This window comes from Nannobrachium achirus, assembly GCF_963921795.1.
Source record: "Nannobrachium achirus genome assembly, chromosome: 17".
Taxonomy (NCBI): Eukaryota; Metazoa; Chordata; class Actinopteri; order Myctophiformes; family Myctophidae; genus Nannobrachium; species Nannobrachium achirus.
In genome coordinates, this window is record NC_137824.1 from 40,200,585 (window position 1) to 40,225,329 (window position 24,745).

The 24,745-nt window shown below is 41.5% G+C and overlaps 1 protein-coding gene across 1 annotated transcript in view; it reads left to right on the forward strand.

Moving 5' to 3' along the window:
- Window positions 1-24,745, forward strand: part of LOC308301445 (glutamine--fructose-6-phosphate aminotransferase [isomerizing] 2-like) — a gene marked incomplete at its 3' end in the record, with an annotated part of 71,699 nt that overhangs the window by 33,099 nt on the left and 13,855 nt on the right. The window contains exons 8-13 of the mRNA XM_080745437.1: window positions 8,771-8,878; window positions 12,318-12,422; window positions 13,156-13,284; window positions 14,494-14,552; window positions 15,654-15,788; window positions 17,856-17,917. Of these exons, the coding sequence (XP_080601563.1) occupies window positions 8,771-8,878; window positions 12,318-12,422; window positions 13,156-13,284; window positions 14,494-14,552; window positions 15,654-15,788; window positions 17,856-17,917 (598 nt within the window). The remainder of the gene's footprint in view (window positions 1-8,770; window positions 8,879-12,317; window positions 12,423-13,155; window positions 13,285-14,493; window positions 14,553-15,653; window positions 15,789-17,855; window positions 17,918-24,745) is intronic.

The following is a 24,745-nucleotide window of genomic DNA, read 5'->3' on the forward strand; positions in this document are numbered from 1 at the left end:
GACAAAGTGCTCACATGTTGTACTTAAGTAAAAGTATCAATACTGCAATGTAGAAGTACTCCGTTAAAAGCAAAAGTCCTGAATTCAAAATGTGCTTGAGTAAAAGTACAAAGTGAGCTTGTAGATCCGCTATTTTCAAAAAGCCGAGTTTAAATAGGGTTCAAGTGGTAAATGTATGTTTTGTAATAATAATCATAATCTACAAAGTAACTAGTAACTAAAGTTTTCAAATAAATGTAGTGGAGTTAAAAGATGGGATCCGAGATGGAGTAGAAGTAAAAGTATTGGAAATTAGAAGTAAAATACTACACAGTGCCGCATGCTGAAACAATGCCCAAATTTGGTACAGTGTCGCCACCATGGTAACACCCGCATGCTGAAACAATGCCCACATTTGGAGATGAGCATGCTGACATCACTGATACTACACAGTGTCTCCACCATGGTAGCGGCCGCATGCTGAAACAATGCCCAAATTTGGAGATGATGTCCTCCATCTGTCTGCATTCTGACATCACTGATAATAAACAGTGTCGGCACCATGATAACAGCCGCATGCTGAAACAATGCCTACATCACAGACAGGTATTGCACAACTGGACGTCAATGGGTTCTCCAATATTACTTCTGAGACTCCTACATTCAATCGCCATGAACTTGGGAATGGTGCGTAGCATTTGTACAGAGGAAAGATTGCAAGGGTCTCGTTTAGTGGACTGATACTGATCTAGAGTAGAACCATAGAAATTGGATTATATTTTCCTTTGCCCTTTTTAATTGGTTACCTGCAGAGCACAAAGCTTGTTTTCCTCTGAACAACATGTGCAGCTCTTGAACAGTGAGGTCTGGTCTGGAAATAATGGATTGAAGACTGGAGCTTATAGGCTAACACATTCCTCACGCAGATACTATATATTAGATCATTAGTTGGAACATGCTGGTCTACCAGCACTGGCAGCACAAATAATAGTTAGATCAAACATGGTAGTTAGTGGTCTGCACATAGGCCCAGTGCATTGAACATTCTAGTTACACACGCGCGCGTAACTAGTTACATTCTAGTTACGCACGCGCGCGCGTGTGTGTGTGTGTGTATTTTATCCGTTCATACATGAGTGAATAGGGAATTGAAAACTGAATTCTATATGCACTTTAAACAATAATATGTGCATGTGCATGTTTGTATTAATAGCTGAGTAGTCTACAGGGCCTTGTACAGACTTTTGGGAGGGGGGGGGGGGGTGGCCTAATCATTTTAAAAATGATTTAAACTAGTGAAAACAGCCCATCTACAAGCACACGGTGCGAGGCGTTGTGTGCTTGTAGATCTGCTGTTTTCACTACTTTTGTGCGATGGCCTTGTATGATGAAGCAGGGCTTTACTTTGCGAACGAAAAATCCGGGCTCCCCCTGAGTTAATGTCGAAGGGTCCTTGAGCAAGACTCTGAACCCCTAATTGCTCCTGGTGAGTAGGTTGGTGCCTTGCATGGTTTCCTCCGCCACCGGTGTATGAATGGGTGAATGTAATGCACAATCTATGTAAAGCACCTTGGATAAAAGCGCTATATAAATGCACCATTTACTTAAGTAGGATTTGTACTTTATTAGATTTCTTTCATTTCCAAGACAAATATTTGTACTCTTACTCTAGTAAATTTCTAGGAAGGCTGAAAAGTACTGAGTACTTTTAGGTTGTCTGTTCTGTTTTCTTTTTTTTTTTTTTATGCAATTGGCCACACGTGTTCGTCAAAGAAGGAAACCTATGACAGTACATGCTCTGACGAAGGCTCTTAGCCGAAACGCGTAAGCGTTCCTTTTTGGTGTGTGCCAATAAATAAGTGGAAATGTGAGTACTTTGTCCTCCTGATTTAAACATTAGTGATGTGCTACCTTTTTGGAATTTAATTCCTATTTTCTATGACAGTACACGTTCTCCACTGGGATCTACGTAAAAGCGGAAATACCTCATCCCCTACCCGTAAGGAAGATAGCCACGTTCTCTCTTATAAGGAAGATAGCCACGTTCTCTCTTATAAGGAAGATAGCCACGTTGTCTCTTATAAGGAAGATAGCCACGCTCTCTCTTGTTTATCAAAGCAAAACAAGACCACGGCAATGGCCTTATCTCATTTTCAAATGATTATTGTGATTGCAGAAGCAAAAGGGAAACTACATCTCTTCTCCACGTCCAAGGTCCTATAAATGAATTGAGAAAATGTTTCAGTAATTCATTGATGTGAAAAATAAGAAATGTACTTTTACTTTACGTAAATGTAAAAGAATGTACGCTTGAATACAAAAGTATATTTAAAAGCAAGTACTTTTTTACTCTTACTCAAGTAAAATTTGTACTAAGCTACTTTTACTTGTAATGGATTACATTATGACTAGTAGGAGTATTTGTACTCTTACTACTCCAGTACTAGGGTCGAGTACTCTGTCCATCTCTGCTTACAATGTACAAATGCTCCATCCTAGGCAATTAGTTTCAAGACATTTTGAAAAATATTGAACGATAGATTTTCCCCATTCACGTCAATGGGGAAAATGTATTCACTAATAAATTAATTGCCATATATGGAGATCTCTGTGTCAGTCCTCGTCCCTTTTATACCCATATATGCATCCAAGATCCCTGACGTCATCAATATTAAGCCCATATCTTGGAATGCGGTCATGTGATCTATGACGTCAGACATCTATGTCTATCTATCATCTCCATAGGCTATTTGTGAAAAGTTTAATTTTTGCATTTTCCCATTAAAGTCAATGGAGAAAATGTATTCAAGAATAAATTAATATAAATTAAACTATATAACGTATCTCTCAGCAAAATGCAAGCACAGCAGAGATTCCCGATGAAGCTGGTCGATTTGACATTATGGCCTATGTGCGTGCCGCCAAAACTGCGGGAAGAGTAGCGCTGCAAAATAATGTTATTCGGAAATGAAGTCGGACGAGTACTATAGTCTGGTTGCCCACACTAATTATCTTGGAGGGATCACAAGTTTGTGTTTATCGGCCATCGGGTCAGGCCAGCCCATGCTAGTTACCATTGCATTGGACTCCCTTTTCTCGTAAAATTTTACGAGAAAGTCATCAGGCTTTCTGAGCATCTTCCTTTCTTCTCTCTTTACTCCCTCTTCCCGTCAGATAGGAAAGATATGAAATCGTTGACGGCACCATAGTTTACACAAGCGTTTATGGCTTTGGCCTCTAACAAGGCCTCTGGCCCACTGTTCAGAACACTTAACATATTTACAGCTTATAGTATAAGACATAAATAAGTATTAATCATATCTGTTTAGATATATAAATTAAATATTATGTTATTACGCTTGTCTATACCATCATCATTTAGCTACTTTTTCAAATTGATAATACAAGACAGGTTGACCACCTTCACCCTGCTTTCTACAAAGTCTCCCTCAGATATTATGGTTTACAGATATGGAATGCCAAAGTACATGTTATCTGGACTAGAGCTTGCTATCTCCAGAATGTGTTTTTTAAAGACGTTTTCATCACATTAAATGTATGTCTAATTATCTCTTGATGTGTATATATGCCACCTCCCACCTCCCCCTATTATTTTGTATTACATTGTTATTTACTGATTTACTTTATGTTACATGTGTGTGCTGCTTCTTGTTATCATGTATTTCTTTCTTTCTGTATCTTCCTAAATTATGTTAATTTAGTTTGTATTTTGTTGTTGTTTGTTTATCTCGGGTAACTGTACCAGCCTATGACTTCTGCTTGACCTCTTTGACATCTCTTTTGTTCCATTATCAGAATTCTATGCACTCTCATGTTTGTGCACATAAAATAAATGTAAAAATAAATTACACATTTCATCATAATCTCCCCTTGAGTAAAAGCTGTCTCTTTTTCATTCACCTACATTGCCTTGCCTTTGCTGTGGACGCCGTTCTGTTGTCCATGAAAGAAACAGAATAAGCTTAACACAGTTTTACGAATAAACTTGTTTTGTTCCATGCATTCACCTAATTGCTTGTTTGTATTTCATTTGCTGTTAAGTTGACCTGATGAGTTATGTTGTACGTGAATGTCTTCTGGGGTATTTCATTCATTTCAAACCATTGCTCTTCAGTTTGGGGGTTGCGTGGGTTTCGGTTTCGAGTGGTTCAGGTCAAGTCAGGTTCCAGTTATCAGTGAAAGTAGTTTCAGGGGAGCGGTAAGGCGGAAAGGAGGAAACCACAAGATAAAACTGGTACTATAGGCCTATGATCAAGGTATGGATCTAGGAGGGAAGTCTCACCAATCCGAACACCCACTGGCTGAATAACCTGAATATCCACTGCCTTTCATGACATTTACATTAGTCTGCACTTTTATGGAATTATCCAAGGCAGTGCCAGTGGTTCCCAAGCACTTTTCCCTAACCCATTTTAAACATTAAAAAAACCAACAACAAAAATCATGAATTAAAAACAAAATTAAATTATTTCTTCAGTAATTTCATGAAGAAATCAAAGAATTTTTTTACGAAATTCCATAAATTAGCAAACAAATGTTCAAGAAGTAAAAAATAAATAGCCAATCTACAAGCTCACAATGGGGCACGAAGTGACACATACAAACTAAGCTATGATGACTAAAACTAAGACTAAATGTATTGACAATTTCATGAACAAATAAAAACTAGATAAAATATTTGAGAGGGATTATTGGAAAAGAGATCCAGTAGAACTAAAAGACAAGTCGTTTTATGTTGTCATCGGCTGTTGCGCTCTGAAAATAGCCGATCTACAAGAGCTTGTAGATCGGCTATTTTCAGCATGGAACCAAGTGTAAAATCAGCCATTACGACACCAAACATACATTTTAGTCAACAAAATCAACTGTAGATTTAGTCGACTAAAATCTTATGTTATTGACTAAAACCTTTATTGAAAAGACTATGACTAAAACTAAATCAAAATGTGCTGTCACAATCAAAACTGGTGACAGGGTCTCTTGCATGTTGCTTTGTAACTGAGTTGCAAGAAGGAATGAATTTATTTTAAGAAGTACATTTTATTTTTTCCCCCTGTAGCTAAGGTATGGCAGCTGCCATACCTTGCCATATACCCAATTAACGCCTCTGCACAAATGTAAAGAGGAACATGACGTGTTTCTTGAAGAAATTAATGTCCAGTTCCTCCCGGAGGACAAGGAGTGACTGTACACAGACATGACCCATTCACTCCATGTGAAAAATGTTACACAAGATTAATAACATAAACATAGGTCATTGGTTCTTAAAGTGGGGTTTCAAGGACCCCCAGGGGTACTTGAGGGAGTTCCAGGGGGTCCCCGGCTAAATGATAGTTAGGAACCAAATGTACTCTTATGGGTCTGTAACTCAGAGTTAAATTAGCATTGATTTTACAATATGAAGTGGGGTCTCAGAGATAGAAAGGCCATGAAATGGGGGTCCGTAGCCTAATGCATGTCAAACTGGGTGTTCTCAGTCCTTAAATGGTTGAGAATCACTGCTAGAGCCGTAAATATCTTCTCTTATCGGGGTCCCTGGCATATCTTTTCAAATGCATGGGGGTCTGTGGGCTAATAAGTGTCAATTTGGGGGTCCTTGACATGAAAACGTTTGAGAACCACTGACATAGGTCACAGATTTTGGTACTGTTTTACTGGCTGTTTTAAGATGGTCATTTTTAGGTTGGACTCATTGCTGATTACTGACTGATACATCTCACTGCCAATTAATATTTCAATGTTACAATTGTGTTATTACAATGGAAAGTAATCAAAAGCAATCATTTTCTGTTATTTAAAAAAAATGTTGCTTAAGGTCAGTCAGTTATTTAAACAAATACTGTTTCATATAGGCCTAGCCAGCCTAATGATTAGATTGACCATCATTGGTCTTTGGTCATTCGGTTTTCCACAATGACATTGAGCTTTCTAATAAGGCTCTGCCAAGTAACCAATATCTTTAGGTCTTTCTTGACGTATAAGTGTCTGGTAAAATAAACTGCTATTTAACTTTTAGTGGTGGAAAAGTAAAAGTATCAATATGTAGCCTTGTGTACTCTGTTACAAGTAAAAGTCTGGAATTCAAAATGTACTTGAGTAAAAGTACAAAAGAATTGGCATGTAGTTAAAGTACAAATTCAAATTCAGGCCTATAAAAATCTTTTGAAAATAGCAGATCTACAAGCTCACAATGTGTCCCATCCAACGCATTGTGAGCTTGTAGATCGGCTATTTTTAAATGGCCAAAATGCATAAAGGGCAATGTATGTTTTGTAATAATCAAAATCTAGGTAAGTAAGTAACTAGTAACTAAAGTTGTCAAATACATGTAGTGAAGTAAAAGTACAATATTTGGATCCAAGATCTAGTGTAGAAAAGTCAAAGTATTGGAAATTGGAAATACTCAAGTAAAATAGAGCTACCTTCTCTCCCAGGCAGATCTCATGAATAGAAGAAGGGGTGGTGTCTCCAAGATATGGGTGGAGCCGTTCCTCCCTCTCTCCAGGAAATGGCCTTTAAATGCATAGCATAGGGAGACAGACTTGTGCTGCTTCTAGTGACTAGAGTTTAACACGGGGACAGGACAGCATCTCACTGGGAACACCTTCCTTCCTTTCACTTTCACGCAGATCACAGAAGTCAATCAAGTCATCCCAGAACCGACCAGCAAAGCAGAGCCATGTGTGGTAAGAGGCAACTTTTCGTTTAATCAAGGACGATCATGAGTTATGATTATCAGTGGCCGAAAATGAAATTACGCACGGAAAATGCCATGACAGGCTATCTAATGTCCACGACTGGGTTGCATGTTTTTTCCAGTAACTATAGCCATCTCGTTGGATTGGAATGCTGCGTTTTGGCGTGAGCCAGCCGGTCATTAGATCGTTTGAGGAGGTGATGATAACATAAAAAAATAAAAGCTATCATTTTATGATACATATATTACTTTAAGTTACGTTATAACTTAAAGTAGGCTAATATAATATGTATCATAAAATGTTATGATAATAATTATATTATTTTGAGAGGATGTTCAGAATGCTCCACGTTGTACGGTTGTTTAGGCTAGCCTACTTTGTGTTTTGGAACTTTCTACAGCGGCTGGCACAACTTCCTCGGGTTCCCTGTTATAGTCTTGTAAGGACGGTTAGCTGTGTGAATAGTGCGCGCTGTGCGCTGCTACGTGTCAGCGTGTGTTTCTTTCTGGGTGTTGACGACAGGTCAGTGAGATCAGTTACCATCACATGGAAAGAATGGGGATGCAGAGAGAGAGAGACAGTAGCATCCTCTGGCTCACCACCAGATACTGTAGCCCTGGGTGGGACGATTCACTCGATACTATAGGGTGCCGATTCAATTTAATTATATTGCGATTCATTCTGCGATTCAACGATTCTATTATTGCGATGTTTCCCCTTCAAGTTACTTTGCTTTGTATACTAGACAATTGTTAAACAATTTATAAACAATATAAACCATGCAAAGTTTAATCATACACTTGAATGCAGCCAGAAAACATTCTGACTTTCTGACAAAATGGACCCTTAATTATTTTATGCTCTCAAGAACATCTATAAGGGTCCATTTGGTTACCAACTCTCCCATCATTTACCTGGCTGGGAGACCACCTGGAACCCACTCAGTCCACTGGTTGAAAACAACTGCTGGAGGGGGAGTGGTATGCGTGGAAAAGGATGCAAATGTTAGTGTTGTTTCCCTGTTCTGTCCTCGGTGAGAGAGCGTAATGTTTCATACCAGCCCCGGATCCTTTCCTCACGTGGCCAGGGGCCATGCAAATGGACGTTCACCGCAGGCTTACCTATCGTAGATCCCCCAGCACAGCACACTGCGCGTTAATGTGCGCCTGTCAATGGCCACCTGTGTTGCTCTCAGTCAGTACTCAGTAGCCCCAGTCATTCCACCGCGCACGTAGGCCTACACACTACGGGAAAAGAGAGAGAGCGAGTCGGTGGGAGAGTTTGGGCCGGTGGGGTCTCTGTGTGTGTGTGTGTGTGTGTGTGTGTGTGTGTGTGTGTGTGTGTGTGTGTGTGTGTGTGTGTGTGTGAGAGAGAGAGACAGAGACAGAGAGAAAGCTGTGCCCATTGTAATATAATTGTAATTACTATGAAGGCTGATGAGCCTGTTAGCTCAGTGTCAACCAGTTTTCCAAAATGAAACCTACTTCTATTTAGGCCTATTCAAAAAATTTGATTTGGTGTAAGCTATGCTATAGGGCCGGGAAATATGGACACAATCAAATATCCCAACCTTTGACCAAATGTTTCTGAAAAAAATCACCAGTAATGCCTAACTAAAGTGGGTAGCCTAAAGGCAAATAATAGGCTATAACAGCTAGAAAGAACTTCCAGATAAGTTGAGAAAATTAAACTAACTTTAGCCTACTGTAATGCAGCCATTAAAACCAGGAAAAGCCTGACTAGTGTTAGTCATATCACAATATTGCAAATACCAGACAGTAGTCTAATATCACAATAGCAACATAATATTATTGTATTGCTTATGTCATATCCTAGCAGCAAACTGATCAGGTTTTACTTTCCTTGCTAATGGAGTAGTAAAACGGTAATAGAAAACATAATATCCGCCTCCTGGCCGTTCCGGCCCGGCACAGACAATGAATATATTTTAGGTCAGAGAAAGATAATGCTCTGCAGCTGCTATGTGCTCTTTTTGATGATGTAAGCTTTGCCTACAGGGTCGATCGTCCAAGAGGCATGAGGGTTTATTTGTCTGTTTCTGTCTCTAAAAGGGATCTTTGCTTACCTGAACTACCAAGTGCCTCGGACCAGAAAGGAGATATTTGAGACTCTGGTGAAGGGACTGCAGAGGCTGGAATACAGAGGCTACGATTCAGCAGGTAAACACGCACACGTACATGCACACGCACATGCACATGCACACACTAACGCTTACAGTGCCCACAGGATCAGCGATGGCTGATCTGGAGTAAACTGTATGTCCATCCAAAACTATGAATTGCATCGACAGCAGGCATGGGCAATTATCAAATAACATAAAAGTAGGCCTATAAATTACTTACAACACAGTGTGACGTGTAAATGATCTTAAACACCAGAAGTACAGTACATTATCTTACCACCATAAGGCTATAATCCTAAATCAGATATTAATCTCAGATGTCTCTGTCTCCCGACTGAGAGAGTTAATGATGCCTGAAACTACAATAAAGATGGGGGCACATCCAGTATGCAATAGAACTCATCAGCCTGGTGCCAATAGTGAAAATCCCATTATCTTTCTGCAAAGAGAATTCAATCCAATGTAATTTACCACAAGCAATGTGGTTGTAAAACAATGCTATACGATGCTGTAGAATACACAAGTATGTATAGTGTCGCTGATTCGTGGAGCTCGTGTTACCACGGAAATGATGCCTTTCCCGCAAATGTCACATGAGTTTATGCTACACCTAGATCCTATAGCCGGGAGACATGATTGCGTGTTGCCGTCGGACTCAAAGTCAACTTCATGGGTTTATGGGAAGAGTAGTCTTCTAACTTTTCCTTTTTCGTGTTATCTCATTTATTATGTTCTTATGAACATAATAAAATGTTTTATGGTCTTGATTCATCACGGAATGGTAGGCTTGATACCAGGCTTGAATCTCCCTGGAGTAAATACATTGGAAATTCTCTTCCGGCACCAGAGCCATTCACAAGGTGGGCGGTCACCTTTGAGCTCCATTCAGTGTGCCATCTGCGGAAATTATTTTTACTGACACTGTAAACCGGTGGTGTTTTTTAGATATTTGCAAAGTAATAACGTTCTGTCTATGCATCTCTGATGTAAAGTTTGTGAAAGACAATTAAAAGGAACTTGAAGTAGCACTTGAACTTGAGTAGGGAGACCTAGCTATTCTACAATGTTAGTTAGTCGAAGTGCCCCTGAGCAAGACAGTAAACCACTTAACTGCTCCCCATGAGCCTTGCATGCTTAAATTGCCAATACAGAGGTCTTATAATGGCAGATAATATAGGCCTACCACTATATCGGGATCTAAAACAACGTCCCAGATAGTAGCTTTAAGGCAGAGGTTCTCAACCTTTTCAGGCCGCGACCCCCAAAATAATCATATTTGAACTGGGGACCCCACCACCCTGACGAGCACGTTGAGGAATTACATTTTGTTTAACATGGTTTTAATTTAAAAATAGCTGATCTACATGATCACAACACGTCACGAGGCGTTGTGAGCATGTAGATCGGCTATTTTCACAACTTCTGCCTCCAATATTTGACAATTTAGCCAATGTTTAATTTGTCATTTTAGAGGTATTAAAAAGTCCTTAAATTGTCACTTTAGAAATGTGCAGATACCCTCCATACACTCAAACTTTATGTTGGTTTGTTTACTGATGAGTGGGAAAACAATGTCTCACGTTAAGTTAATCATCTGGGGACCCCCCAAAATAATTTGGGGACCACCCTGGGGGTCCCGACCCACAGGTTGAGAACCACTGCTTTAAGGCACAGTATGTCCTACTGTCCTACTACATTCCTGCCCAAATTACTACACGCTGCATGCATGTAATCTGTATGATGGAAGATGGATGTGTTTGACAGACAGGTTAGGTCAGGCCACTGCAGCCGCCAGAGGAATTAGTCAGGTTGTCAGACCTGTTCAGTCCTAAGAACAGAACACAGGTTTGGAATGTATCATCTAGTAGGGCACAACGTCATCACACATTAGTGCAACACATAGAAGATAGACGGGAAATGTTAGACCATATTAGCCTACCAAATTATATTCATGAAAATATTCTGTTCTAATAGTATTGTATAACTCAAGCTCGGTTAGTCTGATCTTGAGAGACTAGGGAAACGGTGGTCTGGACTAAGCGTTGAAAAGAGGATAGACACCGTCCTTTTTGGCAGATTCTGAGATTCCAGAAGATGCATACTCTCTGATACACTTGACCATTTCTGGTTAACTCATATTGACACGTGATCTTTCCAAAAATTAGGCACAAACACAGCTTTATTGCAACCTTTTATCTGTCTTTGTCACAAGAGATCTCTGTGTTGTCAGGAAAAACTGGTTGATTCTGTGTATTGCAGCAAAGCAGCGTGTACAGGGATAGATGCTAACAATAGGTACAGAGTATATCGTCGTTGTCGGTTGAAAACCTTGTATGTCCAAAACCGTTCGTTTTGCATTTATCATTTTAAAAATGATTTAAACTAGTGAAAACAGCCGATCTACCAGCACACAACGCCTCGCACCGCGAGGCGTTGTGTGCTTGTAGATCTGCTTTTTTCACTACTTATGTGCGACGGCCTTCTATGATGAAGCAGGGCTTTACTTTGCGAAAGAACGTACAAATTTGAAACTTGGAGATACGAGGTTTCCACCCGACAACGACGATATAGTACAGTCCTGGTAACCTCTGAACCCTTTATATGCTTTTAACAATCCCTTTTAACTGATATTTACACTTCTCTATGCCAGAGTTCGCACGCACGCACGCACGCACGCACGCACGCACGCACGCACACACACACACACACATACACACACACACACACTGTACACACTGTACACTTGCATACACATTATGCAAACACACCTCTATATTTGTTCATCCTAGTCAGCAGGATGAAGCCATTACTATAAAAGCTTCTTTCATAGCCCTTATTAGAACTCGGTGTGTGACACACTCTCACACACACACATGCAAACACCACACACACACACACACAAACATGCGCTGTCACGTACATGCACTTGCACGTTCACCAGCTGTAGTACCTTTACCTGCCAGTTAATATTCGGTGAGCTCAGAGCAGAGGCAAAACATATTCACCGCTCTGACAGTAATCTGACCCTGCTTTTATCAGCAATTTAGCCACCGGCCGGCTGCTTGAAGGAGATAAACTGCAGAGACGAGAGAGAGTAGGGGAAGAGAAAGAGGTGGAGAGAGGGAGGGTGAGAAAGGGAGTGAGAGAGAGAGAGATAGAGAGGACGGGAGACAAGTTATGGTCAAGCAAACCTACTGTTACTGAATCAATCATAATCATTGGTTCCCAAACTTTTCAGGTCGTGACCCAAAAGAGAAATTAGACTTTAAAATATCAGATCTACAAGCTCACAACGCGACACAATTGATGGAATTTCTTTGTTTTTTTCTTTGATTTCTTCATGAAATTACTACGAAAAATCTTTTTTTATTCTTCTTTTATTCATGAAAATCTTGTCCGCGACCCACAAATGGGTCCCGACCCAGTGTTTGGGAACCAGTGATTTATTTTAAATAATTGATTGTGTGTGTTTCCAGGCATTGCTGTGGACGGGCCCAAAAACAACAAAGACAACAACAACAGCAGCATCTGCCTGATCAAGAAGAGAGGCAAGGTCAAGAATCTGGATGAGGAGCTATACAGTAAGTTTATGGATATGCATACAGTAAACCCATTAAGACCTGGAAAATACCTTAAAATGTCTTCTAAATCTTAATGGTTTTCTGAAAAACGCATGTTTCTTTATCTGTGGTGCTCTTTAACCCATTTAGGCCTATGTTCGATTTGAATAAAGCTTTATAAGACCTAAGTCCGATTTGAAAATTACCCACTGTTTTTCTGGAAAACGTATTACTCAGCCTCTGTAGCAGTTAGAAACAAAATTCCAAAACTATTTGATAGCTTACACATTTGGCTTTCATAGAAAAAATCCAGAAAAAATTAAATATTTTTTCAAAAATGACTGTACTACATACTGTACATACTGTAATACACAAAAATGTGTTCCCGGCCTGAGGGGGTAATACACATTAATGTGTTCCCAGTCCAGAATGGGTTTGTCAATGTAAATATGTTGTTCCAGGGAGCCCCCCCAGAAGCAAAGATTTGAGTTAAAGATGATATATAAATGTATATTCAAAGATTTGCATTCATTTTCACAGTTTTTCAAAAATAGCAGATCTACAAACTCATAGCGCGGCACTCGGTGCCGTGCTATGAGCTTGTATCTGCTATTTTTGAATAGCCAAAGTATATTTGGGTGGCCTTGGCAGGGGAAAAAGTTGGGGAATCCCTGAACCAGATAAGCCACTGTTATGTCTTTGTTGCCCGTTAGTCGGCTAATGTCGGCGTTGTCCTTCTGTGTTTTCCCACCAGAAAAAGACTCAGCCTTGGACCTGGACACGGTGCTGAACACACACTTTGGTCTCGCACACACACGCTGGGCCACTCACGGAGAACCCAGCGCCGTCAACAGTCACCCGCATCGATCAGACAAGGACAACGGTAACTAACACATCACTAAAGGCACTATTCCACTGCGTAATCGTTCCATGCCGCTCCGATCCGTATCGCGCCACCTCGCGCCGGTCCGTGCTGAGCGTGTGTTTCCATCAGTGAGAGAGAACGAGTTATGAGTCCCAAAATTTGGGAAAAAACTACCATGACGTCGGCTTCCATGCCGTTGAGTCGGCCCGACCGTGTGTGTGTGCGACAGTCTACAACAGAGGAACGCTACACTATAGAGTCCATAGTCTTTGGCCTTTGTCTTTGCCACATTTAGTTGCAGGAATGCCTTATCACATCGATGCATAAAACCATCTACAACATCACCATGATCTTTTTCATCAGACTGACAATAGCAGAGTCACCCGCAAAATGATCTCTATCTGCTGCCATGTTGGCTGTGATAATTGTCAGAGTAAGGAATGTAGAGGAGTGGTGAAAGCTCACACCCTTTTCATTGATGTGTGTTCATCATTATATTCATTTAAGAAGGCTCTGCCCTATTTCAGGCATCACAGAACCTCACCACTACAATTATTAAAAAGAGAATTGGGGGGAAAATACAAACAAAAAGGAAAAAAGTTATCAGAAAAAGAAACTCGGCCAGCTCACGTATTAGGAGGATGTCAGGAGTCACCAGACAAAAGAATGTGTGTTTTCAATTAATCTATCATGGTTAAAACGGAGTTAGAAGTTACAATGGCTTTGTATAGGAAGAGGGTGTGTCTGATAAAATGAATATTAAATATCTAAATACTGAATCAAGCAACTTAAAATCTGTCCAAGGTGGTCACAAAACCTGAGTAGACGATAAAATGACCAAAAGTTTTTTTGAAAGTGAAATATCCCTTTAAGTACACACCCACGCATGTCATGCATTTACACATGGACACTTTGCATAACCCTCAAGGCTCAAGACCGCAACTTGCTAAGAATCATTCCAATGTCAGACATAATTTCTCTTTTACGCTTTGTTGTCTTTGTTGTACATGATCTGTTGTGTAAATATAGTCCTGTCCAACAGGTTGCCACTATAAAGGTAAAGTATGTAGAAATGCCAGATGCCATTGTTACTGTAATATGCAAACCACTTTCAGGTTTCACCCACTCATGATGTCACTGGCCTTGACTTAAAGGTTCACTCCGGATATTCAATTTAATTTTATTTATTTATCGATTTATTCATATCATCCTCTCTTTTCATTTCAGAATTTGTTGTCGTCCACAATGGCATCATCACCAACTACAAAGAGTTGAAAAAGTACCTGGTAAGTGACCTTATATACCACCTTGTCCTAGTACATCCAGTGCTTTGATCTTTGTGCCAGTAGACTCCACAACCAAGCTGGAGACCTTTTTAAGACCTGCACTGTCTATACAGTGATATATACTTTTGACTACTGGCTACATGGACTTTGGCTCAATTGCACATGAACTACTAGGATGTACATTGCCAAACCTTGACAGATGCCTGTTTAGGATAACTGTTGAGAGAGACTGTTGATAGATAATGCAAAACAGTAACAGTAACAGACAGTACATCATTCATCCAGATGTCAACAGACTCACGGTCTGTTGACAGTATGTTTGATTCTTACTGATGTTGGCGCTACACCTGGATCTCCCTCCAGGCATCAATAAAGGTTTATCTTATCTTACAGTCCACATGGAGGTTCTTTGTTACAATACCTTACGAGGGAGTGACATGTTTAACATGTGTGTTGGTCCCACCTTTAAGGTTATATTTCTCACTAGTGTCTGTGTTCTGTTACATTCCACTAAATGCTGAGCCCATATCACAATTCTTGCCCCTGGCATCCCAGCCTATAGATATAGGCTATAGATATACGAAGAATAATAAAGAAAAGAAGACAACTGTAATTGTACAAAGTTGACCTATAAAAGTAAGACACATCACCCTTTGTTTAAACTAAGGGAGTTGTAAACACAGAAAATGTAAATCACACAAAATTATATATATACCATACTATAGTCTATACCACTGTTTCCCAAGCACTGGGTCGGGACACATTTGTGGGTCGCGGACACATCTTTGTGGGTCCCTTGCAAACATCTAATTTCTCTTTTGGGTCACAGGCTAAAAAGTTTGGGAACCACTGGTCTATACTATACTATATTATACTATACTATACTATACTATACTATACTATACTATACTATACTATACTATACTATTCTATACTATACTATACTATACTATACTACACTACACTACACTACACTACACTACACTACACTATACTATACTATACTATACTATACTATACTGCTTATATGTTATGTATATTTTAGGGCTGTTCCCTCGTTGTGCTTACAGTATGTATAACACACACTCCTCTTCTCTGCAGAACTCTAAAGGCTATGAGTTTGAGTCTGAGACGGACACAGAGGTTATCCCCAAACTCACCAAGTACGTCTACGACAACCGAGAGAGAGACACCATCTCCTTCTCAACGCTGGTGGAGAGGGTCATTCAACAGCTGGTGAGAAGCTCAACACACTACAACCTAACCTGTTGAGACATGCTTTGGAGTAAACAAATAAATAAACAAAAAATGGCCTGTCAGGTCTCCCCAAGTGCCCCCCCCTAGAAAAGGTCAGAAGGGCCCCAATAGTCTAAATAATTGCCTACAAAGGCAACAGGCTGTCTTTTTTGGTTGCCCTAGGCCCCTGCATCTTCAATATACTGGTTGTCGATGGCAAATGGCAGGTCACTATAAGTGTACTGTACCTTACATGATTACAGTACATGTACGTGTCATGATTTAAACCTTTGCTCATGTTGAAGGGGTTTTCTACTGCACGGTTGTTGAAAAACCCATCGAATTTGGTCAGTGTGTGTTGTTCAAATAATATTCGAAGAACACACAATATGTTATTCCATAAGCCATAATTATTCCTTCTTCCTGTGACAATGGCTGTCATAAACATGTTGCATGAATTTTCAGACAGGGTAGTTATTACCTACCCTGTCTGAGCAAAGTTTGAGTTTGAATAGATGTATCAGGCTTTAGAGTACAGTGGTGATGACGCATGGATTGGCTTCATTGTATGTACCACTTTTTCAGTTTCTGGTAACATGGCAAAATGGTGGTATTTTTCTTGGACTTCAAAACACAGCGCCTTTATTCCCTAAAGGCAATGTTTGACTTGGATATTTGTCTACAGTACATGACACAACCAGCCAAACCAGTCCCATTAATTCTGAGCAACCACAGACAGCAGAATGGTATCTTTGAATGAGGACCAACAGGTTCTGTTGTGCCCTCAATTAACCCTTCCCCACTATTCCCCCCTTATCGTGTCAGTTCATTAACTTTCCCAAATACTGCCTCACCAGTAGGGATGGAACGATATGAACATTTCACATCACGATTATTAGGACAAAAGAAATCGCGATTTACGATATTATCACGATATTATCACGATAATCAAAATCCATTATCCTGGGCGGAACATTTGCCCAAAAATAGCAGATCTACAAGCTCACAACACGTCGCGACGCGTTGTGAGCGTTGTGAGCGTTGTGAGCGTTGTGAGCGTTGTGAGCTTGTTTTTGGCGAAGACATTTGATAGAGAAAGACTGTATCAAGTGCATACTGTATATAAGTACCTTTTACCAATTATAGAGGGTTTAAGTGGTACCGGATATGCAGCTCAGCAAATAAAAGGGTGACTTGATCCCAGTGCATGACGGAGGACGATATCACGATAAATTAAATCTCCACGACGCGATTATCGTGAGTGTTTTTTATCACGATAAACGATAATATCGCGTATCGTCCCATCCCTACTCACAAAATAAATATTCATGACGTCATCGCTCACTGAACCTGCTTTGTGGGGTGAGACAGAGCTGCTTCCTGTCTGGAGTCCCCTCGCCCATCGGATGACGAGTTTTTCATGTCCCAGAACCTCATCGTGGGTTTGGGCTGCAGTTTGTTCCCAGGCCTCTAAATAAATGTCTGCCCTCTTCAGAAGGAAGGAGAAAACAAGAGCAACGTTTCTGGGTTTGGACTAATAGGAACCAGACAGTTTAGACCCCCTACAGCCTAAAAGACCACATCACTCCTTCTTACCTCTCTCTCTCTCTCTCTCTCTGTCTGTGTCTGTGTCTCTCTCTCTTCTCCGACCACCAGCCAGCCAGTGCTTTCGAAACAGAGCTCATGTTATACAATAGGGGTCTTATTTCTGTTAGCCAGCCCCCGCCAGCCGTACAACAACCCCCCCACCTCCCCACCCCCTCACTGACCCCCTCCCAGACCCCCACCACGACCGCCAAACCCCCACGAGGATGCTCCACAGAGGGAGCGTTTGTGCGCAAAAGAAATGGGGAAGTGTTACAACGTTACTGTTTAAGGTTACCGAAAACCGCTAAGCTACGATTAGCATTGGATTTCTCCCCGTCCTGTGTATATCTTATTGTTTCGCCTGGTTCGACGTGGCGGCGAGGCCCGTCTCCGGCTGTCTGCTGTGCATCATCATAGTTTTCGTGGTATAATTCCGGTCTTTCATCACGCTAATGTAAACTCTGTGTTTTTCTGTCTCAGGAGGGGGCCTTTGCTCTGGTGTTTAAAAGCCGACATTTCCCCGGAGAAGCGGTGGCCACCAGGTTAGTACCAACATATATAAACACGTATACACGCACGCACGCACACACGCACGCACGCACACACACACACACACACACACACACACACACGCACACACACACACACATTCTCCAGAGCTTTCACTTTACATCATGAAAACATTAAGTCGAAACACATGTCCACTGCAGTCACCCAGACCCCGGCTGGAAATGAGTCATTTCTGTTATTACTACTATAAGGCAATAACAAGTATGATTCCAAGGGCTGATTCACTTTATGTGGCTTATCTAACATTTATTACATGTGTCACGTATTACGGCGTTGCATGACGCCGCGGCTTGCGACACTTACAGTAATGGGTGGGAGTGTGTGCACCGCGTTCACATGCGTGTAATGCGTACGTGCAGTGCGTAAAGAGTGCACACGTGGTTACTGTGCGTGTGTGTGTGTGTGCGTGCGCGCATGTGCGCGTGTGTGCATCCCATCTGGCTGCCTCCTTGTCAATGTCACCATTATCAGCAGATTACATTTGAGCCAAGCATATCGTTGTTGTCGGGGGGGAACCTTGTATGTCCAAAACCTTCCTTTTTTCGTACTTATATTAAAGACGATTTAAAACAGAGAAAATAGCCGATCTACAAGCACACAACGCCTCGCGTCGCGAGGCGTTGTGTGCTTGTAGATCGGCTATTTTCACTAGTTTTGTGCGACGGCCTTGTATGATGAAGCAGGGCTTTACTTTACGGAAACGTACAAATCTGAAACCTGTTGGAGATACGAGGTTGTGACAATGTAGAGGCATCGGAGGAGAGGTTCAATCCAGGTTCCCCCCTCCTCTCCCTCCTGGGCCTCTCTCTCGGCAGCAGACCTCTGGGCAGCTGGCCCTCCGCCTAGCCTCTCTGACACTCATTAATGGAGGGACTAGAGAGTTTCCTGTTTCTGCCTGGGGAAATGCCCCAACCACCAACACCCAGCTAATCACTTCTCATCACTTTCAGTTGAACTTGATGCCATTTTGTGCTTGAGCACGATAGAGGGAATAGATAGATAAAGAGAGAGAGAGAGCAGAGCGACTTGTCTCCTCTCTCTCTCTCACTCTCGCTCTCTCTCTCTCTCTCTCTCTCTCTCGTTAGAAACGGTTTATCGTAACTGTTCCCGGGTCGGAGCAAACGTTGAACGTTGAATCCGCCCCAACGGGGACTGAGGTTCACCCGCAGCCAAGCGGTGAACTTTCTCCGTGGAACAGGCGGTACTGTAGTGTGTAGAGACACTGAACCCCGATCTGCTGCCCACTGCGCTACTAATAGTCAGGATGGGTTCTATAATAATAACGATAATAACAATAACCAGTAAGACACCCTAAGGAATTCGCACGGGACGGAATTCATTTGCAAGTGTGATTGGAGTTGCGGTTGGTTGTTTGAGTTGGACAAAATGTGGACAAAATATTTTCCCAAATATGGATATGACTGACGTCTGACATCATAGATGTCTTATGTTATAAACTGCATGAGACTCACACAATATGTCCATATAGGGGTATTCCAAGCTCTCCATATATGGGCATATGGGCTGTAGAAATTGAGGCATTGATAAAAGTAAAAAAAAAAAGAAATAAAAGAAAATTGAATGCATAAAGAAAAGTCATAAATGGAGATAAGCACAAATAAAAGAAAGGCAATAAGAAGATAAAATAAAAAGACGCTATGAAATAAAGAAACAATAAAACACTATGAAAGGGCCTTGAATTCCTGTCGTCAAAATCCAAGTGGACGTAGTTTAATCCTTGAACACCTTGATAGTAGAATCCTCCTACCCCGCCCCTCCCCTCCTTTCACTGTAAATATACTTATACTTATGGTTCTATTATTCCAATATGTTTTTTCAGTATATTTGTATTGTATTATATTGTCTGCATTATATGTATGACTGATTAATTGAGTGCAATGTACCACAATGGAAACAAGCCCCTGGAGCCTTTTGTGTTATCCTTTGAGCATAACCTCTGACTGTACTACTTGTACTGTTAATACTGTACACTTGTTAAAGTATTCAATCAATCAATCAATCCACAACAAACAAAACATAATATGAGTATAATTGTAGAAGTGATTTATATGAAGACAGACAAAACCTTGCTAGCCAGGCAGGGCTTTTCAAAGCACTAGATGAGTTGTGCAGCACGGTATGACGTTATGTATTGTGTTTTATTTACATTACAGCTGTAGTTGCAAATAGGGGCTGGGCACCTATTCTGCAGAATGAACATCGTATGTGTATTCAGCAACTGAGCTGGGTGAATTACACCACCTCAAATAGCCCAGTCCTTACCATTGATTGATTGATTGAAGACTTTATTAGAAGTTTGCATAGAAAAAGGAACAGTCATGACGGTACAGTTCACTGGTACAAGGTCAACTAAAAGGAGATCCTAGGAAAGCACTTGGCTTATTTACACAGGAAACCATTGAAGTATCTCATATAACATTGAATGACAGACAGATAGAACACAGTACTATGCAGTAGATATGGTCAGGAGAAAATTTAAACAAAAATAAACAGAGACTAAAAAGTACAGTGCTAAAAATATATACAGTATAGGTAAATACAAAGAAGGGCCAGGGGAGGGTAAGGCTGGGTTAGGTTTGTTATTGCCAGTTGCGAACGGCTGCTGCCTGTAAGTGGTTTTTCAAGGCGATTTTAAAGGAGGCTAGGAAACCACACTCCATTACTGCACAGTTGCTATAGTTTTCCATTGTACAATGACAATCAAGTATTCTTATTATGATATTAGAGCGACTAAAACTAAATGTGGTTGCTGTGTTGGGCGGAGAGACGTTTGGAATTACCCAGTGATGCTGAAGACTCTCTCTCCCTCCCCCTGGAAAGTATACAGGGAGGGAGGGAGGGAGAGAGAGCACTTAAGATTCCCTTGTTCCCTCTTACTCCAAATCTTTCATTCGTTCAGTCCAGTTTCTCTCTTTCATTGTTTTCTGACTACAGTATGTCTCACCCACTCACACTCGTTTCTTTTATTTCTAATACTATTCCTCACTTCTTTCTTATCTCTCCTTCGTGTCGGTTGCGTCGGAGACCACATGTTTCTGTTTTCACGCTCCACACCCTTAAAAGCAAAACAGCAGCTTTACGTCAATGGGGCCACGCCCCGGAGAAAAGAAGGACGGTGTCAAGAAAAGAAGGAAAAACAAGAGCTCAAACCCTGAGAGGTCCGCTCCTCATTCCTAAAGAGAGCTCCCTCTTAATAAGTAACATCAGTCATTCAGAGCATTTCTTAATGTCTGTTTGCACTAGAACGGTATGTGAAGCCTTGATCTATTTTAAGGCCTTCTCCTCCTACCCTCTTTGCACGACTCGCCCTGCCACACCTGACTCGCCCCCGTCACCTTCTCATCAGCCATTGAGAGAAGCCCACATAGTAACCACACACCGAGTGGAGTCTCTCCCCAAAGGTAGCCAAAGGCTTTGTCAGCCGGCCGCACGGGTCAGCCGGCTGAGATGCCAAACGTACTAACTTAATCTGTTCTTTAGGGCTTTCACAACTTCTCTTTTTAGAAGTCGACTACTACTCCCAAAAAGTATTCGACAAGTCGATTAATGGTGGGATATAGGCTATATCCAATTTTTTTCATCCAATAACATTGATCAACTCTCGCCAAATGCGTCTCAAATACAACCAGGAAAGGGTTTACAAAATAAATGTAGGCGGGACGAACCTGGGGTTCAGCAGAATTAGCCGAGTCATCGTTTGGCTCTAGGAGGCTGTTTACAAATGAGCTGCACTCTGACTGGTAGACCTACAGTAGTAAGCTTATGCGAGGCTGGAGATACAGTACTTCATGCATGAAAATAGCAGCTCTACAAGCTGCTATTTGTGGTGCGTGACGTTTGATGGAGGATATGAACATTACAACACTTGTGTTCCCTCGGCTCTCTGTTGCCTCGGCTCCGATGTTCCCTCAACCCTATGTTACCTCAGCCCTATTTTCCATCAGTGCCGCGCTCCCTCAGCACCTACGTTACCTCTGCTCCACTTTCACACAGCACCTATGAATTTATTTTTTCCGCATCTTCCTCAGAGTCAAACGCATTAAGACAGGGGTCTTCAACGCTTTCAGGCCAAGGACCCCTTAGTTGAGAAAGAGATGAAGCAGTGACCCCAACAACTTTTTCATAGATTCCATATAGTGTCATCGTTTCATCATAGTATTTTGGATGTTTTCAGATACTTATTTAACCACTTGAACCGTCAATACTTGACAACTTGACATTTCACTCTTTACTTAGTCTGCTCATTTTCCCCTCTACGCCAAAAATAGCCGATCTACAAGCTGACAACGCCTCGCAGCGTGAGGCATTTTGAGCTTGTAGATCTGCTATTTTTGGCTAAAGTTCTCTGGATATGGACGCTAGGATTCAAGTGGTTAATATAAAAAAGGAGAAAGAATTTGGAGGACCCCCTAGGGGCCCCGGACCCCCTGTTGAAGACCCTTGCATTAAGAGATGAAAGATGAATGCGTTAAGCATCGAAATATCACCCCTGCAAAAAAGAACGTGCAGACCAGTCCAGTGCTCCATTATTCTTTATTTGGGTAGTCTCCTGAAGTGCATAGATCTTCCCTGTTGAGCCCCGACGAGCCCTTCTACCAAACTGCCGTCTGAAGCGCGCAGACATCTCCTTACCTAAAAGTAATGAACTTGTTTGTTGTGTTAGAAACATGGATAACCACAACTATGCGGACCACTAATGTAGCAATTCATGATAAAAGAAAATACATCAAATAGAAAGCGTGGTGCTGGTCATTACCACAGCCTGTGGCGATTAGTGGAGCGCCGCCGCCCCCGCCGCCCGCTGATGTATTTTGTATTCGGTCCAGTTCACGCGATAACGTTGCGAGCCGCACTCCCTTTTATGAATGGGACTGACGTCACTCGTAGGGGCTCCGTGAGGACACGCTGCCTTTGTTTGGCAAGCGTGTTTGTTGTTTTATAGCCTCTATATAATTTAATGTTGCATGTGGAATCGGAGGATATACTGTACGTTCGCTGGAGGATCACACTGGGAGGATGCCTTTGCTCTGAAATCCTTGACTCTGGTCCTATACGTATACTCCGCATTCCACCGAGGGTTTACTCCCGGCGATCGCAAGGATCCCAGAGCAAATCCCAGAGCTCCTATACGAGACGCCACCTTTACTCAGGGCAGCTAGAGTGACGTCAGTCCCATTCATAAAAGGGAGTGCGGATCGCAATGTGAACTGGATTGAATACAAAACATCAGTGGGCAGGAGTGGCTACGCTACGCTAATCGCCACAAGACGTTATCAAGATTTATTAGTACAGTACATGACCAGCAGTTCTTTATTTTTATTTTTTTAGGGAGTGCTTGCTACAGACAGTTAGTTAAACTTAAAATGGTAGCCGCTTACTCTGATGCAAACAAGTTTCTTAGGCATTTTTATCTTATGCTAGATTGTTTCGGTCGATGTATTCTCACAAGAGTGAACATATAATAATAGCGACAATAATATGTCGTTATGCCGAATTAACTTGCAGGCTTCCAGGTGCCTAGGCCTGTTCTTTGCATTGCAGGCATTGATAGACAGTCTTTGTGAATTTTGACGGTAAAGTAGTTTCATCATACAGGAAACTTAAGTCAGGAGGTTGGTGTTGAACGAACCCCTCAATCTATGCCAGTGGTTCTCAACCTTTTTAGGCCGCGACCCCCAAAATAATCATATTTTAACTGGGGACCCCCCCACCCATTACTTTATGTGTAACATGGTTGTGAAAATAGCAGATCTACATCCTCACAACGCCTCGCAACCACTGATCTATGCCATACCCACAGGAATGAAGACTCATAGTTTTCAGAGCAGGGGTTCCAAAATCTTTCAATACCAAGGACCCCCAAATAGCCATGGCCTTGGACAGTAATGCCATGGCCAAAGATTTGACCACATGCCAGGTTGTCAGTGGTCGAATTTAGACATTTATATATGTGTACGATTCCTTTTTTCTTTATTTTCTTTCCTTTTTTTTCCAATTGGCCCCCCCTGGCCGTCACCTGTGGTGTAGAATAAGTGAGAGGAAATCTGACCTCCTAAAAAGAAAGCTAGAGAACAACGTCACAGAAAGGAGAAGTGAAAAAGGCACTGGAAGCTCACTATTGTTGACTAGAGCACAATAGAGGTAAATCCACTGCGGGGATGGGAGAGGTGCTTTACCGGCTGCTATCAGGTTCCTCTCGAGAACAAGCACTCATTACATAATTCTGAGTCATATGTGTATTTTGTGATATACAAGCTCACAGCGCGGCACCGAGTGCCACGCTGCGAGCTTGTAGATAGATCTGCTATTTTAAAGTCTGAAAAACCTGTTTCTATGTCAGTGGTGCTCAAACGTTTTCATGTGAAGGACCCCCAAAATGATATGTATTTGGCCATGGACCCTCATCTCAAAATATTTAGTTCCAGGGACCCCCCCAGAAGCTAAATTTGAGTTACAAATGTTCGCTTAAAAAATACATATATTCAAAGATTTGCACCCATTTTCAGGACTTTGCCAAAATAGCAGATCTACAAGTTCACAGCCGCGCTGTGAGCTTGTATATGTGCTATTTTTCAATAGCTAAAGTATAAAATAATTAAGGCCCCTCCACCTTGGGCCCTAGTAACTCAGTCCCACTTTCCCCCCCCTTGTGACGCCCCTGATAGTGTGCAGATATTTCCAAAGGCGAAATTATCTCATATCCTGTGTCACCCAATCTTTCGCTTTTCTGTCATCCCTCCTCTCTCTCTCTCTCTCTCTCTCTCTCTCTCTCTCTCTCT